At 36.1% G+C, this 21,129-nt stretch overlaps 1 protein-coding gene across 2 annotated transcripts in view; it reads right to left on the bottom strand.

The window, feature by feature from the left end:
- LRRC7 (leucine rich repeat containing 7) overlaps nt 1-21,129 on the bottom strand; it is a 391,693-nt gene that overhangs the window by 116,287 nt on the left and 254,277 nt on the right. For both annotated transcript variants that reach the window (XM_065892761.1, XM_065892769.1), the window contains exons 9-10: nt 16,405-16,549; nt 10,870-10,942 (exon numbers count right to left, since the gene is read on the bottom strand). In XM_065892761.1, the coding sequence (XP_065748833.1) occupies nt 10,870-10,942; nt 16,405-16,549 (218 nt within the window). The remainder of the gene's footprint in view (nt 1-10,869; nt 10,943-16,404; nt 16,550-21,129) is intronic.

Raw genomic sequence — 21,129 nt, 5'->3', positions numbered from 1 at the left:
CAAGTAATACTCATGCATTGTAGCAGAAACTTTTAGCATACTGTGCAAATAACTTGGCAGTATTTGAACTGAACATACATGGAATTATAGAAGAAACAGCTGACTGTGGGAATGCTGCCTGCCACTATTTGAGAGCCTGTAGATCTGCTGCCAGAGGAACTTAGTGAAGGAAAACTTGTTGACATCAATGAGGAAAGTGGTTGTAATGAAAGGATGAAGATGTCTCAGAGGAAGTGACCCTGGCAATAAACTTTACATTAAAGGAACTCTCAGAGATATTTCATGATATTGAAATCACAAAGGATAAAAGTTTGGAAGCTTAAAAGAAGGATGACAATTCACTGACTCATAGAAAAGATGTTCACTCTGAATTACAGCTTACACAATGAAAAGAAGGCAAGCACTGTTCAAACTAATTTTGATAAGCTTTTTTTTTTTAAAAAAAAACACTTTAATTCTTGATGTTCCTAATGTTTACAATGACTGTGTATTAAATCCATGTTGATTTATTATTTTTCCATTTCTCTATACATTTATAACCAACAGCAACAGTATTTAATGTTTGAAAAGGTTTAAAGCTCTTTCGTCAGAACAATCATAATTTCCTCCATTGATTCTTAAGACTATTTTACATAGTTTCAGTGTGCATGGTTGTTTTCATAGTCCCCACTACTGTGCAAAGTGAGGACTTCCTACAATAAAAAGACAATATTTTTACTGCATATGGCTATACTGAATTAATAATTTATAGCCTGAAAGTATTTTACAGTTTTGGGTTACAAACACATGTGTGCAAAACACACATTCTTCAATGATCTCTGAATTCAAAGGATTCAAACTCAAAATCTAACAGTCCAGCTGACTTTATTAATGGTTATCTTGTTACAAATCACCTAAGGTATTTTAATACAGGATCCTATATGAATACAGTTGTACCACATTTACTCAAATTATCACTGGCATTCAAAAGATAGACCAAAATAAGTGAAATAAATCTGACAGAGAAAGACAAACACCACACAATTTCACTTATGTGTGGAATCTAAAAACAAAAATACAAAAAAGTAAAAAAAAAAAAACCCACAACCAAGCTCATATATACAGTGAACAGTTTGGTGGTTGCCAGGAGTAGGGGATAAGGGGTAGAAAAAAAATGGGTGAAGGTGACTAAAAGGGACCAACTCCCCGTTATAAAATAAATAAGTCATGGGGATGTAATGTACAGCATCGTATAGTTAACAATACTGTACTTGAAAGTTGCTAAGAGAGTAGATCTTAAAAGTTCTCATCACAAGAAAAAGGTAACTATGTATGGTGAAAAATGTTAACTAGATTTATTGTGATGATCATTTTTCAATACATACAAATATGGAATCATCCTGCTGTACATATGAAACCACATTACCCTTTGTACAAAAAAAAAGGATAGACCAAAAGCTACCTTTTTTAGAAGTTTTCTCTATAGTCTATAATAGTACACATTAAAAGTGAAAACTAGCTGCAAAGGAAGTATAAAGTACTTCAAAGCAGTGCTTCCCAAACTTTAGCGTGCATATGAATCACCAGCAGAACTCGCTAAAATGCAGATTCAGATTCAGTGATTTGGGGTGGGGCCCAGATTCTGCATTTGAAACAAGCTAGTGGGTGATGTAGAAGCTCCTGGTCCTGGGACTACACATTTTTAAATAAAGTACTTGCAAATATGGCAAGAGTAACATTAACACACACACACACACAGATGGAGAGATATACCATGTTCTTGGATTGGAAGATTCAACATTGTGAAAATGACTCTACAATCCAAAGCAATCTACAGAATCAATGAAATCCCTATCAAACTACCAATGGCATTTTTCACAGAACTAGAAAAAAAAAATTCTCAATTTGTATGGAAAGACAAAAGACCCCAAATAGCCAAAGCAATCTTGAGAAAGAAAAACAGAACTGGAGGAAGCAAGCTCCTGGACTTCAGACTATACTACAAAGCTACAGTAATCAAGACAGTATGGTACTGGCACAAAAACAGAAATATAGATCAATGGAACAGGATAGAAAGCCCAGAGATAAACACATGCACATATGGTCACCTTGTCTTTGATAAAGGAGGCAAGAATATACAATGGAGAAAAGACAGCCTCTTCAATAAGTGGTGCTGGGAAAACTGGACAGCTACATGTAAAAGAATGAACACTCCCTAACACCACACATGAAAATAAACTCAAAATTGATTAAAGACCTAAATGCAAGGCCAGACACTATCAAACTCTTAGAGGAAAACATAGGCAGAACACTCTATGACATAAATCACAGCAAGATCCTTTTTGACCCACCTCCTAGAGAAATGGAAAAAAAAACAAAAATAAATAAATGGGACCTAATGAAACTTAAAAGCTTTTGCACAGCAAATTAAACCGTAAACAAGATGAAAAGACCACCTTCAGAATGGGAGAAAATATTTGCAAGTGAAGCAACAGACAAAGGATTAATCTCCAAAATATACAAGCAGCTCATGCAACTCAATATCAAAAAACCAAACAGCCCAATCCAAATATGGGTGGAAGACCCAAATCAACATTTCTCTAAAGCAGATATACAGATTGTCAACAAACACATGAAAGGAGGCTCAACATCACTAATCATTAGAGAAATGCAAATCAAAACTACAATGAGGTATCACTTCACACCGGTCAGAATAGCCATCATCAAAAAAAATCTACAAACAATAAATGCTGGAGAGGGTGTGGAGAAAAGGGAACCCTCTTGCACTGTTGGTGGGAATGTAAATTGATACAGCCACTATGGAGAATAGTATGGAGGTTCCTTTAAAAACTTAAAATTAGAACTACCATATGACCCAGCAATCCCACTACTGGGCATATACCCAGAGAAAACCATAATTCAAAAAGACACATGTACCACAATGTTCATTGCAGCACTATTTACAATAGCCAGGACATGGAAGCAACCTAAGTGTCCATTGACAGATGAATGGATAAAGAAGATGTGGCATACATATACAATGGAATATTACTCAGCCATAAAAAGAAATGAAATTGAGTTATTTGTAGTAAGGTGGATGGACCTAGAGTCTATCATACAGAATGAAGTAAGTCAGAAAGAGAAAAACAAATACCGTATGCTAACACACATATATGGAATCTAAAAAATAAAAAAAAATAAAAAAGGTTCTGAACAACCCAGGGGCAGGACAGGAATAAAGATGCAGACATAGAGAATGGGCTTGAGGACACGGGGAGGGGGCAGGGTAAGCTGGGACGATGTGAGAGAGTGGCATGGACATATATACACTACCAAATGTAAAATAGATAGTTAGTGGGAAGCAGCTGCATAGCACAGGGAGATCAGCTCCGTGCTTTGTGAACGCCTAGAGGGGTGGGGTATGGAGGGTGGGAGGGAGACGCAAGAGGGTGGGGATATGGTGAAATATATGTATACGTATAGCTGATTCAATTTGTTATACAGCAGAAACTAACACAAAATTATAAAGGAATTATACTCCAATAAAGATATTAAACACACACACACACAAGATATGTCAATGATGGCTAAAATTCATGTATAAATATTATAAGAGTTGTGTTTGGTAAGGTTTTACCTTAGATCACATATCAGTACAAGCAACACTACTCAAGGTAGTAATGCTTGACATTAAACAACAGCAACAATATTGACTTAATTTTCTAAAAATATTCTCCACATTTTTCTCTACTTTAGTTTGGTCTCCATGAATCAGTCTTGGATGAGAACATATTACTGTATCATTAACCCTCAATTACCTAGCTAATGGGGAAGAGGGATTGTGAATATACTACATAGATAATCTATGATTAAACTTTAACATCATTTATGACCATTAGAAACCATTGGATACCATTAAATCTTCTATTAATGTAGATGCTAATAAACATAAAAATAAATGACTTTGGGCTTCATTTTCTTAGTTCACTTTTAACTCTTAACAGAAGTAATGTAATTCCGCGGAAAATGTTCAGACAGGCTTGGGTTCCAATTCTAGTGTGGCCACTTAATATCTGAGTGAACTTTATCTACTTATTAATCCCTGTTTTTTAATGTATAAAATTGGTTGATAATGCCTGATATGTAGAGTATCAGTGAGGATTCAATGTATGCTACCTTACTAGCACATTGATCTTGGACTTCCCAGCTTCTAGAACTCTGAGAAATAAACTTCTGCTGTTTTAGTCACCCAGTCTATGCTACTTTGTTATGTCAGCCTGAGCAGAATAAGACAATACATTATTATCATATTTGTAAATAAGTATAAAACATTTTTCTTGTTAAGAACTGGATCTTTCATTCATGTTATATTACTAATCCTTACACAGATGAACATAAGCAAGGATCAATAAATAAATGGTTTTTTGCTTATTATTATTGATGACTATTATAATTTATTGAAGGCTATCTAACACTAAGTCTCACAATAACCTCAGAGATGTCTTATTATTTCCATTTTACAGATGAGAAAACTACAGCTCTGAGATGTGAAATGATGTGTCCAAGGTCAATTAGTTAATGAGTGGAGAAGCCAGTCTAGTTCCAAGGCTTGCAAATATTCCCCTGTGCCATACTGCCTAGGTACAATGAAGAGATTAAACATGTTCAAGACATGATACCAACCTTTAAGGAGCCCATATACTAGTTGGGAGGGCATGACATTATAATTTAAAGGTAAATGATGATACAAAAGATAAATAAGAGACTTATTGGTAGGAATGTAAATTGATACAGCCACTATGGAGAATAGTATGGAGGTTCCTTAAAAAACTACAAATAGAACTACCATATGACCCAGCAATCCCACTACTGGGCATATACCCAGAGAAAACCATAATTCAAAAAGAGTCATGTACCAAAATGTTCATTGCAGCTCTATTTATGATAGCCCGGAGATGGAGACAACCTAAGTGCTCATTGACAGATGAATGGATAAAGAAGATGTGGCACATACATACAATGGAATATTACTCAGCCATAAAAAGAAATGAAATTGAGTTATTTGTAGTGAGGTGGATGGACCTAGAGTCTATCATACAGAATGAAGTAAGTCAGAAAGAGAAAAACAAATACCGTATGCTAACACACATATATGGAATCTAAAAAATAAAATAAAATAAATGGTTCTGAACAACCTAGGGGCAGGACAGGAATAAAGACACAGATGTAGAGAATGGACTTGAGGACACGGGGAGGGGAAGGGTAAGCTGGGACGAAGTGAGAGAGTGGCATGGACATATATACACCATGAAACGTAAAATAGATAGCTAGTGGGAAGCAGCCACATAGCACGGGGAGATCAGTTCAGTGCTTTGTGACCACCTAGAGGGGTGGGATAGGGAGAGTAGGAGGGAGACGCAAGAGGGAGGGGATATGGGCATATATGTATATGTATAGCTGATTCAATTTGTTATACAGCAGAAACTAACACAACATTGTAAAGCAATTATACTCCAATAAAGATGTTAAAAAAAGATAAATAAAAGACATATAAGAAATGGAAAAATATCATGCTAGAGTGTTCCCTAACTTGTATAAAGAGTTCACAAAACTTATCTGTCCACGAAACTTATCTTTATGTCATACCTATTAAAATCTCAAGTAATGATTATTTTGAGGAATATAACTTAGGAAATGCTGGTTTAGTTAGTAGGTGTACTGAGCTTTTAATTTAAAGGAGGAAGCTGCAGTGGTCTGGGTAGACAGAGGGAAAAGAATTAAGTTGTAAAAACAAGTAAGCATATTTTTGAATCCAAATACCCCCAATCTGATTTAAGTCAATAACTCTTTACCTTATTGGACTTCATTTTTATAAAACATTTATTAAATGTGTGAGCACTTTCCATGTATTAACACATTTAATCCTCACAACATTCTTATGAGGTAGGCATTATTACTATGATTTCCATTTTACTGAGGAGGAATCTAAGGCTCTACCCAGTAGCACATCGAAGAGCCAGGTTTCAGACCCAGAAGGTCTGGCTCCAAAGCCAAAGCAACCAACTGCTGTGGTAAACTTCTCTCAGGGAGCTTCGTTTTAAGGCAGCATCTCGGGCTTCCCTGGTGGCGCAGTGGTTGAGAGTCCGCCTGCCGATGCAGGGGACGTGGGTTCGTGCCCCGGTCCGGGAAGATCTCACATGCCACGGAGCGGCTGGGCCCGTGAGCCATGGCCGCTGAGCCTGCGCGTCCGGAGCCTGTGCTCCGCAATGGGAGAGGCCACAACAGTGAGAGACCCTAGTACCGCAGAAAAATAAATAAATAAATAAACCAGCATCTCAGGTAATTCTAATGCAGGCACAATGGAATAGGGTTTGAGAAGACAGTTATCTGATAGGTGTATAAGTAAGCTGAATACAGTTAGTGGTTCTTAAACTTTAGCATGCGTCAGAATCCCAGGAAGGGTTTGTTAATACACAGATTGCTGGTCCAATGCCCAGAGTTTCTGATTCAGTAAACCTGGGATTGTCTCTGAGAATTTGCACTTCAACAAGTTCCCAGTTGAAGCTGATGCTGCTGATCAGGGGACCACATGTTGAGAACCACCAGTCTAGACTAGAATATGGAAAAACTTGAATATTATTGTGAAGAAATTTGGGTTTTATCCAATGCAGGGTGTGTGTGTGCGTGTGCATGCACACTTTGTTTTTAATTTTTTGACTAGAATAACATTACATGATATGACATTCAAAAAGTACAAAAGGTATACAATAAAAGCAAGTCTCCTTATTTACTCTATTGCCCAGCCCCCAAATTCTCCTCCCCAAAGCCATGTACATTTCCAGTTTCTTGTGTATCCTTCCATGCTTAGGGAATAGAGGGAAGCACAGTTTTTAGCATTCAGATACCTAGAATGCTTATTTTCTTGTTATTATAGCAGTCTAGTAAGTAGACTACTGGAATTTACCATCTAGGGTATTGATATCATATAAACTAAACATCTGGATCAAAGAATTAGAATTTTAGACATAGGTGGAAATTACAAATGAAGAAACTAAGCCACTGAGAGTTTTAAGTAATTTGTCCAAGTTCACACAGTAAGTGGCGTAGCCAGGGTTCACACCCATGCTATTTGACTCCAAAGCCAGTGCTCCTTGCATTATTCCTCAGGAGTTTGAGGCCCATAGGAAAGAAGACATTTACCCAGCTTTGCATAGTTACTTAGACTCTCTGATTCTAGTCAGCAGTCTTTCTCATTGACCATACTCTATGATGGAATGACTTTTTAAAATATCCATTCAAATTTTTGAGATTTTATTGCCTTTCTCCAAAGCTACAAAGCTAAGGGAGAGTAGGTTTAGCGTATGGTTCCTCTTCCTATGGGAGATCTTTTGCCTTTAGAGCAATGGGGCTCTTAAATGATCTAACATTATAAAATGTGTGACTCAACTATAACACATATTAAGAAGCATCATAGGACCCAGCAATCCCACTACTGGGCATATACCCTGAGAAAACCATAATTCAAAAAGACACATGCACCCCAGTTTTCACTGCAGCACGATTTACAATAGCCAGGTCATGGAAGTAACCTAAATGCCCATCGACAGATGAATGGATAAAGAAGATATGGTACATATATACAATGGAACACTACTCAGCCATAAAAAGGAATGAAATTGGGTCATTTGTAGAGACGTGGATGGACCTAGAGACTGTCATACACAGTGAAGTAAGTCAGAAAGAGAAAATCAACTACCATATATTAATGCATATATCTGGAATCTAGAAAAATGGTACACATGAACCAGTTTGCAAGGCAGAAATAGAGACGCAGATGTAGAGAACAAATGTATGGACACCAAGGGGGGAAAGCGGGGATGGGGCGTGGTGGTGGTGGGATGAATTAGGAGATTGAGATTGACATGTGTACACTAATATGTATAAAATAGATAACTACTAAGAACCTGCTGCATAATAAATAAATAAATAAATAAAATTAAATTAAAAAAACAGAAGCAACATAGGTCAATTAGCAGCTTAGCTTTGAAATCTGATAACTTCTCTCAGCCTCTGTTTCTGCATCTGTTGATGGGGAGATAATAATACACATTGAATAGTGTTGATGGGGCCTTTAAATAAGAATACATGTAAAGCACCAAACATGGTATCTGGCACAATATGAGCACACACAAAAAGTTGTTTGTTACTATTTTCATTGCACATTCAGTTATTAGAGTGGCTGGAACTCTTAGGCATGACTTAAGATTCAACAAAAAAAATAACCAATTTTACAAGTCATGCGGCACAAAAGTCATGGAATCCATTTCAACTGTGAAAGATGTTGAAAAATGAATTCTTTCAGCAATTTTTACTAGTTGGACTATTAAAAATTACCAAAGATAAGTCTAACCTATTGAAACATTCGATGTGCAGAATGAGAATATTTTTGGTCACTGCAGCTGATCTGAACATTTTGGTGCACGGAGTTCTAGGTAGAATGTCTCATAATAAAATAAAGACTATTTCACTACTTACAGAACACTTTCTGCATGTGATCTGGCGTGCCATTAAATAGGATTCTAATCAAATTTTATCTCTAGCCTTGAGCTAAATCTCTGACCTATCAGTTCTGAATTCCCTAAAGAAAGCAAAGCCATTATATCATTATTATTATTTTTACTTCATACAGATTGTTTATTAAGGTATACTATAAAATTTTAGAAATTTAGTTTATTTTTTGCCACAAGTGTGACCTTGAAGTGAGAACATATTAGACAATGGCTGTCACAATTTTACCATCCGAGACATGATGTATTATAGAACTGAAATCTTCAAACTTTTTCATTTTAGGACCTCTTTATTAAAAATCATTGGTAATCTTAAAGTACTTTTTAAAATATGGCTTATACCTATTGGTATCTATAATATTATAAATTAAAAGAGGCATTTAAAAATAGTTATTTATTATTCATTCTTGAATAACAATAATAAACCCATGACATGTTAATGTAGGTAACACATTTTTATAAAAGTAAGTATACTTTCCAAAACAAAAAACTTTAGTGAAAAGAGTGACATTTTTATTTTTGTGAATCTCTTCAAGGTTAGCTTAATAGAAGGCAACTGGATTCTCATATCTGCTTTGTATTCAATTTATTGTGGTATATTGTTTTGATTAAGTTATATATAAAAAAGTCCAAACTCACACAGATAGATAGTTGGGAAAGGGAAAAGTATTTTCATGTTTTTTTTGGATAATTGTGATTATTCTTTGATACTACACCCAAACTCAACAAAAAGCAGTCTTTTTAGGGGATACAGTAATTGCAATGTAGAATCTGAAATACATCAATGAACTTTTCTTACTTTTCACACCAATACATTAAAATCAACTAATCTTTTTGCACTTTGAATGGGTCTATTTCTCATGTGTGATTTTGTAGCTCATGCATTGGTCATTTGGAAAGTGTTGCTTCACTGAGTTGAACAGATTTTTCAAATGTTGACACATTTCATATTATAATATCAACAAATCACATTCATTATTACACCAGTGATATCACACCAGTTTTATCAGAAAAGGCTTTAAATATTGGGAAGCTGTCAAACTCACAGTGGCAGATACACATTTTCCAAAATTCTAATTTTTACTTGATAGCTCAAATTTCACTGTTGGCAACAAATTCTGTCAGTTGTTTTCCTTGAAGTGACAAGCTCACTTTGTTCATTTTTGACAAAATGTCTGCCAAATACTCAAGTCTGAGTAAGCACAGTTTGTCAGTCATTCTTCCTCTTTTTAAAATAGACTTTATTTTTATAGCCGTTTTAGGTTCACAGCAAAACTGAGCAGAAGGTAGAGATTTTGCATATACTTCCTGTTTTTTTATTCTGCCTTTTTTTTATTGTAATAAAATATAGTCATATAGTCCATTTCTTTAACACTTCCCTTCATGGCTTTATATGAGTGTCAAAACATCAAATTGTAGACTTTAAATATATGCAGTTTATTGTACATCAATTATAGCTAATACATCTGTTTTTTTTTAAAAAAAAGCTAGGCTTTCTCCCCACCACCCCAAGTACACCCAAATCTGTTAAATTATGGATTTATATAATTCTTCACATGAAATGTGGGGCAAGATTCCTGTAAAATGGCCTTACAAAATGTTAGAATAAAGACAGCTTATTGATTTCTCACTTTACACAAGTTGTAAACAAAAGAACTTCAGTGCAACACTGATAATAACGTACATGTTTCTTAAAGAACTGTAAATCAAACATTAATGGAAACATAAAATTAGAAATAAATCCCTATCAAATACATGGAATATATTTTGTCCTTAAAAGGCAATGATGACCTTTCACCTTGCAGTTTTTTAAAATGCAAGCTAAAACAGATGCTTATCTCCTTAAGGTCTAAAAATACATTAAGTTTCCACAAATATCAAATTTTACTAACAGTGTAATGGTAACATATAGATAATGCAGATCTTATAAAAATTGATTTGATTTTGTAAGACATAAGTGAATTTAGAGCTGCTATTCAGTCAAAAACATCAAATTAATAGTATCTGGAAAATTACAAGCAATGGTATAATTGAAGGTCTGGGTAATCAATTTGCTTATGAAAGAGTGATGGTTAAGTATTTCTTATGATATTGATTTCTTATCAATATATAGTCGGGTGTCAATGCAGTGTCTAAATATAAAACTAAATTAAGATAGATTATATACAAATATATAACTAAATAAAATGTGGTCTAAAATGAGTTGACATATGAACAAAATTATTGATATCTCTAGCAGAAAATGTGTGAAAGTAGAAAACTCAATATATTCTTTTGTTTCTGGCTTTAGAGAGACTGACTGGTATGAAACTTTGTCACTTACTTTCCGATTGTATTCGGTAGCATTGTAAGTTGATTGTCATCTACTTTCAGAGTAGTTAGTTTTTTCAACAAACCTAAAACAGAGAAGATACATTAATATATAAGAAGAGATTTCTGACAAAAAATACAATATAAAAGGAATCGCTTTTTATGAGTTGTAATCCTGATCAAACTACTGTCCCTGTCCACCAGTGGAGCCAGAGGAGGGCTGACAGTCTCAACATCACTTGATTGGGTGATGAGTGTTTGTCATGCTAATTGGCTACAAACTGATATTCATGTGTCTAGTTTTAACCGTCCAGTTACAAAAAATTTACTTACATCAATGAGAGTTCAAGTACATTGGTGGAGACAATAAACAAAACATAGGGCTCCATAGAAACCTGAGTTGGCAGTACTATTACCACTTTTCCCTTTTCTATTATGCAGCAAATGGACCAGATGAAACTTTTCAAGACAACTGTGTTCGGTATTTTATTAACTCATAAGCACTAATAACTAACATTCCTGTTGTGATACAAATTGAATACAAATCTGAATTAAGCCTGATAATCAACAAATGGGTACTGAAGTACTGCAGTGTAGTGGTTATAATTATCGACTTGGAAAATTACAACGTATGACTTCATACTCTTTCTTTTACCATAAATCCTTGACTTGGATCAGCAGTAAGCACAAAAACTTGTAGCTTTTAATCTATCAAGTAGAACTGGCCAAGAATTGATGTTCCAATTATTTATATTTCACTGTCTGATTTATGCCCTCCATACCTTTACTGCTTGATCTACTCCTACTCCCAGGGTTTTAAAGAGCAAAAACCACAGAGTAATTGAAGAACAGCTTCCTTTACCCGGCCGTAACAGAACCCATTGTATCAATATGGCTTAAATAGCTAAAATCCAAGACAAAGCATTAACAGTGGCTAATTTTTGTTTTACATTGGAATATAGATATACACTATAGACGACTTGTTTTGCAGAAAACTTGTTCTGATGGATATAGTAGGTTCCATGGCTGAATGCATTTGGGAAATCTAAATTAAACAAAATCAACCAGATTTCTTTAATGAAATTTTTCTAGGAATTTTTAATATGCTAATGTAACAGGGTGACGCTAAAGTTATTGGGCAACTTGTGTGTATGCACAGAGTATCTTGTATAGTGGTGTTTTGCGAACATGCTCTCAGAAGCACTGCTATAGCTCATGCCTACCCACCTCAAGTATTTTGAGCATACCTTAAAGGCAAAAAGTAAGTCACAAGAAGTCTGAAATAAAGCCATTGCTGCACTTTAAGTTTCACTATGCTGTTACGTATTCTGCAGAAGCACTCAGAATTTCTGCTCTAGTTGAGAGAAATGTTATCACTATCAGACTGCTGTGAGAAAATACCTACAATATTTGGAGATTAATACATCAGCTTGTGCTGTTAGGATACATGGCTGAAAACAGTAGCACCTGAGAAAGAAAACAATTCTCACTGGGGTAATTTATCTCTGAAATTTGAATACCCACTGCCATATTCATCTATGCTCAAAGGGTGACTGAATCACTTTAGCTTCTCTGGTGTATGTGTAAGAAACTATAGACCTTGGAAATATAAAAGAACTCCTGAGCTTGTTCATCAATTGTGAAAAGACAACAGGGGACTATGAATTACAGCTAAATGAGTTGTAGTCCTGATCAAACTACTGTCCCTGCCCACCAGTGGAGCCAGAGGAGGGCTGACAGTCTCAACATTGCTTGATTCGGTCACGAGAAATTTTGGGCTGGGTTACAGATGGCTCTGCAAACATGAAACCAGGTTGAAAAGCAGTCTTTAAGAGAATCACAGTTCCTAGGTCTGAAGTTGTGGTGAGAAAATTTTGAGGCAGGATAGGGATTAAGGCCAAAAGATTGATGCAACAGATTTTTTTTGAAGAAGGGAGTAGTGGCTCTGACAATTGACAGAAGCTTCTATAGCTTTAAAGGTTGAAGTGAGTTAGGGCTCCCTTCTTAGTTCCACATCTGTGGACTTAAGGGAACTTCACTCATTTGTGGTGTGGCTGCTTTGTCACTCACATATTCCATCCAAGGGTGTGCCCTTTGGACACATTCTGGAGCTTAGGTAGGAATCTGGTTGTCCTTGGAGTGGAAATAGGCCAACAGCCTCAGCTCGGTTGCTCATGACTTCCTCTTGCAGATAAATACTACATAGCTATATCATATCTGCTTGGACTCTCTTCTACCCTCAGGCACCAAAGGTACTTTATCCTATTTCTTCCTCAATTCCCCACCTCTTTATCCTACATTCCCAACTCAGGTATACTGAAGAGAAAGAAAAAGGAGGCTTTTTTTGCTATGATTTTAGCTACTTATATATAAATATATAATAAGCAGCAATGTATTAAACATTAATATCAAAAATAGCTAATATTTACATGGCATTTACCCTAGATAATAGAATTTTGAAAGCCAAATGGCTGTGCACTCATCATATCTAAGATTATAATGATTATTATATTATTATAGTACCTAACATTGATTGAACATTTACTATGTGCCAGGTACTGTTCTAAGCAATGCTACATATATTAATTCATTTATTTCTCAAAATAATCCCCTGATGCAAGTACTATTACTTCCACACTTAAAAGATAAAACTGAGGCACAGAGAGATTAAGTAGCTAGTGTAAAGTCACATATTTAGTAAGGTAGAAAAGCCAGACTTTGAACTCGGGTAGCTTGACTACAAAACCTGTGTCTTTAACCACTAAGTGAATAAGATAAATTATTTTGGAAAGTAAAAAAAAATTATATTCTCCTTTACTGAGTTTCTCTGCTATCCAAAGAAGCTGATTATTAAAGCTCTATCTTGAAAATGTAAAGAGCCCCCTTCATTTTCCCTGCAACCAGCACAAGGAAAGGGACTCAGCATACAGGGTTCATTGTTGAATATATCACTCCATTCAAATACCCCACAACTGCAGAATTAAAATAGGTGTAAAGGAAGTAAAGATTTTATTTTAGTTGCTATTTCCCTTTATTAATACTGTGACGTTTCTTTTATTCTTTTAAATGTTGGTAGTTCAATAGACCACCAATGCTCAAATAAAGAAGAAGAGATGCAATTTACCATCCAATCAGAATCAACAAATTATTTTAGGACTTTTGAACAGAGTTCCCAGGTATTTCTCTTGACCAAGAAGGAAATTCTTAGAGGAAAGTTAGCCATTCTACGTGTATAATCAGGTACTCTGGCAACTCTGCAGATGTATAAATGCAATTTTCCCTAAAAGGTCAATAGGGTCCAAAGATAGTTCCAGGAGTAAGCTACTAACAAGTTACTTTCTTAATTTGAGAACCACTCAGATCCTAAGTGAAGGTGTTAAATATGTTATACCACCTGCCTGTGCTGGTCTGTTTTATCATCCCAGGGTCTAATCTGATATTTTCTATCATCTATACATGCTGCCTTCCCCAGACCAGAAGGCTAATTCCCTAGTCTGCTTTCTTAATGGAAGATATTTTAAACAAATAATCATATCATCTTTTATTTCACTATGTGACATTTTCATTTCCAGAATTTCTAATTGGTTCTTTTTTTATAACCACCTGTTCTTAGTCATAGCTCCTGTTTTTGTTTTATAAGTTATTTTTATTTTTACAAATGTTATTCTTCCTTTTATCTATTTGAGGATCTGCACATACTTAAAAATATTTTTTAACATTGCTTGATAATTTTGGTTTCCCTTAGGGTAAATTTTCCTATTGTTTGAGTTTTGGGTTGTTGTAACATTAGTTTTCCTTTAAAATTTTTGTTTTCATGCCCATTTGTGAGGGTGAATATTTTTTCCTTACCTATGCTCACCCCTCCCTGTCTGGCACTCATGGTTACCTCCACCTGACCCCCAAGTTTCTGGAGTTCAGAACCAGGTCTTATATTAGCAACATGGTACTTTCATTTGATGTGGATATTGCAGATTCAGTCCAAACCAGCTTGTGGCGAGCCATAATTTTCAGCAGTGAATCTGTATCTGTTCTCTCCTTCCACCCTCGCTCTACATATTAGTTGCAGGTTTTTTCAAGTCTCTCTTTGCAGAAAAGGGTACCTTCCCTGCCTCAGTCCCTGTAAGTCTGTATTCTTCTGTTATGCTTAAGGTCTTTTTTTTTTTTTTTACTGCAGGAACAATTTATGGCTGCCACTTCTGCTTGTGGTCTGAAGCCCATCGGTCAGGCCTGGGGTCATTGCTGTGTTTCCATTATGTCTCAAATCCAGGTATATGTTCATTCTTCTTAAGCAGGGCAAATGAATGAATCAGACTTTTCAGAGAACGAGCCTGGAAATGTGGAACTGTTTAATAAAGCTCTCAGATAAGTCTTATGGTGGAATAAGTTGGAGAAACACTGTTATAAAAATATATAAAAAATATATAATTATATAAATAAAAAAGTCATCAAATCTACAGAGAAAGAAAAGCCAGCCTGTTCTGTTAAAACTAGTATTCTCTATTAGCCTGAAAGAATAGTGAAAATGGGAGCAATAAAATATTGAAGAAAAATTTGGGAAACTGTTTTGTCTTCTAGCTTCCCTTCAATCAGGCTACCTAGGTTGTGACTCAATTTTTAGAAGCATTAATAAGTTCCAGACATATGATACATCTAATTCAGAGTGTTATCCAAAGTTAAGTAGTTTGATGATTACTCTCCTAGCTGTTTACTCTCATAAATAATAATAATACAAAAGGTTTACTCATATTTAAATTAGATTCTTTCATTATTTTACTCAGATAAAAAGTTATGACAAAAATAGATTGAGTGGTTAATATATACTAACAGACAAAATATCTGGTCTCATGAATCTTAAACATAAAGGTGAGATGTCTTTTTTGAATAATAGAAATATGAAGATATTTCATATTTATTGTGTTATTCCTAATTATAGTGATGTTACAATAATATTAAAAATAGAATATAGCCACGCTGTGGATAGAAGCTACTGTAATTCTATAGTAATAAAAGGAGATATACATGTTTATCAAAGTACTTAAATCTAAGATATATACTCCTTTTTTTTTTTTTTTTTTTTTTTGTGTTACGCGGGCCTCTCACTGTTGTGGCCTCTCCCGTTGCGGAGCACAGGCTCCAGACGGGCAGGCTCAGCGGCCATGGCTCACGGGCCAGCCGCTCCGCGGCATGTGGGATCTTCCCGGACCGGGGCACGAACCCGTGTCCCCTGCATCGGCAGGCGGACTCTCAACCACTGCGCCATCAGGGAAGCCCTATACTCCTTTTAATAACATTTTACAACTTAGGAGATCTAAAATTATTTAAAATATATCAGTTTAGTAGGATCATTTTAATAGGATAGTCTTCTTGAGTTTGACAACTATCGTTACCATTTCATTTTAAGATATTGGTAAAATATTTTACCACCTTGAATAATGATCATGTTAATTTATTAATATCATGCTAAGAGTATATACCCTACATCTGCGAACAAACTATAGAGAACAGTATATTTGACATAAACATTCGTGAAGAGATATTACTTTCTCACCTATAGAGTCAGGCAACTGTTGCAACATATTGGATGACAGTAAGAGGTCCTCCAGGGCTTCACATCCAGAAATGTCCAAGTCAACCGTTTCTATTCTGTTTTTTGACATATCCAGGTATACCAACATCTTTAACTTCCCTATAGACTTGATGACATTGCATAAACTCAGGGTTAGTTGAGAAACTTTCAGGAAATATTTTAAAGTTGTATAAACCACAACACTATAAATTAATTTTAAAAGCAAATTCAACGATAACAAGTTTTGGCGAGAATGTGGAGAAACCATAACCCTCATACATTTCTAGGAGGAATGTAAAATTATACAGCCACTTTGGAAAACAGTTTGGCCATTCCTCAAAATATTAAACATAGAGTTTCCATATGACCCAGAAATCCCTAGGTACGTACTCAAGAATGAAATATATATCCACAAAGAAACACAAATGTTCAAAGCAGTGTTATTCACAACAGGCAAAAAGTGGAAACAACCCAATGTCCATCAAATGATGAACAGTTAAACAAAATGTGGTATATCCATAAGCTGCAGGATTATTTAGCAATAAAAAGCAATAAAGTAGCAATACATGCTACAAAATGGATGAACCTTGAAACATGCAGTGAAAGATGCTAGTCACAAAAGACCACCTATTGTATGATTCCATTTATATGAATTGTCCAGAATAGGCAAATCTATGGAGTCAGAAAGTAGATAAGGATTGCTAGAGGCTGAACAGTCAAGAGGAAGGGAGTAACTGCTAATGTTTCTTTCAGTGGTGATGGAAATGTTCAAAATTAGATTGTGGTGATGCCTGTTCAATTATGTGAGTATTTTGAAAACCATTGAACTGTATACTTTAAATGGGTGAATTTTATGATATGTGACTATATCTCCCAACAGAGATAATATGTTAAAAGATAGCAGCAATAATCTCAAAGTTGCTGTAGAATTAAGTAAATTGAAAGAAAGAAGAAAGAAAGAAAGAAAGAAAGAAAAAGGAAGGAAGGAAAAGAAAGGGAAAAAGTTGCCACCTAAACAATATATGCTGACATTCTGATTCTTACAATTTCAAAAGCATAAGAAAGGTATTAAATCGTGATTTGGACTCCATCCTACTACACAGAATCAATTTGTTCATTCAACAGTTCTTTTGAGGATCTACTATGTACCAGGGCTTTTGTTATATACTGGAGAACAATCATGAATAAGTCAGCTATGTGAGGGAAGAGACTTGTCATGATACAGATAAAGTCTTTAAGGTGCTTATAGCAGTGAAGGAAACTGTCAAATAAATAACTATAATACCCTATGATATGTACAATAAAAAAAGCATGTAGAGAATGCCCTAGAAACAAAGGGATGCAAAATGCCTGGAAGGCACTGCTGTCAAGAAAAGGAGAAACTGTACCTGGAGGAGAGAACAGCACAGAGAAGTGTGAGGAAGTGTGGTGTGTTTGAGGGAGAGTGGGAGGTTCAACGTCACTGAATACTGTGATGAAATTAAGCATCATAAGAAGCCAGCTGTTAAACGGCCTTGCCTGTCATGTGTGGATTACGTGATCTCTATCTTATAGGCAAGGAGAGCTATTCAAAGCTTTTAAGATGGTGAATGACATAATCAGATTTGTGTTTTGAAATAATGACTTCAGGGAAATGTGAAGGGAAGATTCATGACTGGGGTTAGAGTAGATCTGAAAGGATTAGAAGGATTTGGAAGCAGTTTAGCTGAGGAGATGAAAGGGACCTGAGTTAAGGCAGCAGAAGTGAGGATGCAGAGGGGATGGTTCGAGAAAAATTTAGATGTGAAATGATTGGATTAGTAACTGATTACTGAGGACAGGGGAGGAATCAGGTCATACATTGGGGAGGGAGTGAATAGTGATTGTTTAGCTTGGACATGTACTATGGGAATTAGAGCAAGATAAAATCCTTCATTTTCCTTTTCTTTAAGGGCATGATTTGCAAACAAATGTCCCACATATATCTGTGTTCAGTGGGTCATCTGCTTGTTGGTCTACCTGTATACAATTTACTATGCTGTCTCTACTTATTTGACAGAGTATAAACACATAAATATTACATAAACAAATTTATTACGCAAGCACACACTTGGCACTGTGTTAAGTACTTTATACATATTACTTGACATAATACTTTATATTCTTGCTGCTCAGAATGTGTTTTACACAGCAGCAGCATTGGTACAACCTGGGAGTTTGTCAGAAATGTGGAATCCAAACCCACTCCAGACCTATTGAATCAGAATCTGCACACACATTAAATAAAGCTTAGAGGTTAAGTAATGTCACACGCTGGTTTCCCTGAGAATTAGAGACAAAGAGAAATTTATGAGAGAGATTCTTGGGATTAATACCAGGGGAAAGAAAGAGGGAAGGAAGGAAGCAGGATTGGACAGATGAAGGTGGGCTATGACGAAGTTTTGAGGAATTCCTCAGCTGACCCTTCAAATAGTATTGAAGTAGCGGGGAGGGGGCCAGGCCTTCAGAGTCTTATTTGATTGATCATTGGATGCAGGTCTCCTGGAATAGGGGTGTAACCCTGCATGAGAAAGTTCTCTCAGCTGAGGCAATTCCTGAAGAGGGTGGAGAGCTGCAAGCAGCATGCCCAGAAGCTGGGGAGTTCATCCAGGAGGATGATGCACGACAGGATATACTACAAGTAACATTCCAAAGTTGCTCCATTAATAAGGGGTGGAGCTAAAATTCAAACTCGTTTTTACCGGAATTCAGACTGCAAAGCCTACCGATTACATTAGCACTTTCTGACTGATGCCTTAATTAACTCAGCTCATATCTCTAGCCCTGCTCCTCCAGTTCCCCATGTGGGCAGAGGGTAAACACAGTCTTAGAACAGGTGAATAGTTGCTAGGCTCGGAACTGGGTACTCTGGGTGAGTCAGGCCATGGGGCTGAGTTTCTCCTCATGCCTAGAAATATGTTCCTTGGAAAAATACTGTCACTTTACTTATATCTCTCCACCCCAAGGAACTATTATGTTACCTTAGCTCATCTCTTCTAATGAGCATAGAGAGAATAATATATATGATTATGTGTCTATGTGTGTGTATATTTCTTTTTTTGTTTCATTACGATGAGAAAATTTCTTTTCTCTTTGAAGCTTCCTGAATTGCTATCTCCAGCAAACTCAATAAATATTTTGGTGTGAAGTTTCTAAATATCTTTTTTTTGGAAGCAAAATAACAATTTGGTGTTTATTTTTATCTTTCTAAAGCCTTACTTTCAAACATCTTATAAAAGCAATAGTAGCCTGGAGTGATAAAGGCCTTTGAGGCCCAATGTCTCAGAGTTCTTGAGGATGCTGAATGTTGCTCCAACATCTCCCTGAACATAGAGGGGCCTACAGATGAGTGGTGGGCAACAAATAAAATGTCGAAGCCATCACAAGCAAAAGAAGATATTGGAGTTTGCTGTTTAGTCATATTTTGGTTGATTGATCTTAGAGTGATGGCCACAAGACAGAGCTCTGTAGCAAACTAATGTTTGATCATTATCTATTTGCTTCTCTGATTTATGAAAAACAGTGGAAAAATGAAAGCCCAGGCTTCCAAAAGTATTTAAAAAGTATATTAGCTTAATGTATTTTGGTACATGAACTAAAAATAAAAAGGGACATGCTTTTTTTCCCTGTGTCTTATGACAGCAGTCCCCAACCATTTTGGCACCAGGGATTCGTTTCGTGGAAGACAATTTTTCCACAGACCGGGGTGGGGGAGGGGGGGATGGTTTGGGGATGATTCAAGAGCATTACATTTATTTTGTACTTTATTTCTATTATTATTACATTGTAATAAATAATGAAATAATTATACAACTCACCATAATGCAGAATCAGTGGGAGCCCTGAGCTTGTTTTCACTTGCCACTCACTGATTGGGTTTTGATATGAGTCTGCAAGCAATCGATTTATTATGATCTCTGTGCAGTCAAACCTCTCTGCTAATGATGATCTGTATTTGCAGACGCTCCCCAGTGCCAGCATCACTGCTTCAGCTCCACCTCAGATCATCAGGCCTTAGATTCTCATAATGAGCTTGCAACCTAGATCTCTCGCATGCACAGTTCACAGTAGGGTTCGTGCCCCTATGAGAATGTAATGTCGCTGCTGATCTGACAGGAGGCGGAGCTCAGGCGGTAATGCCAGCCATGGGGAGCGGCTGTAAATACAGATGAAGCTTTGCTCGCTCACCCACTGCTCACCTCCTGCTGTGTGGCTTGGTTCCTAACAGGCCACTGACTGGTACCGGTCCACGGCCCAGGCGTTGGGGACCTCTGTCTTATAACACTAAATATTTAGGATTAATTATCCTGTGAAACTGTCAGACATGGGCTGAAGACTGCACTCAAGATTAGTCTTTCAAAGTCAAGCATGTCTAGGTAATTACATAACAACTAAGTGACAGCACTGGACATTCAGGAAACCATGCCTGTTTAGGGTAGGGAGGCGTGGGTTCTTCCCACAAGGAGCATCACAAAATGTGGAATTCAAGTGTACTAACTAAAGTGAGAAATCCACTTAAACTTGGCAGTATATAATAAAAAATCTACTTTTGAAGGAGAAAAAATTAGGCAGCACTGTTTTACAGAAGATTTAATCACTACTTTTCCATTTAAATAATACACTAACTAAGGGATTAGAGGTCTGAGTTGATTTCCAAGGTTGGATTTGGGGAATGGAGTAACTGTGAAA

Source organism: Phocoena phocoena, chromosome 1 (genome assembly GCF_963924675.1).
Source record: "Phocoena phocoena chromosome 1, mPhoPho1.1, whole genome shotgun sequence".
Lineage (NCBI taxonomy): Eukaryota > Metazoa > Chordata > Mammalia > Artiodactyla > Phocoenidae > Phocoena > Phocoena phocoena.
Note: the sequence above shows the minus strand (reverse complement) of the source record. Positions and strands in the feature narration are given on the sequence as shown.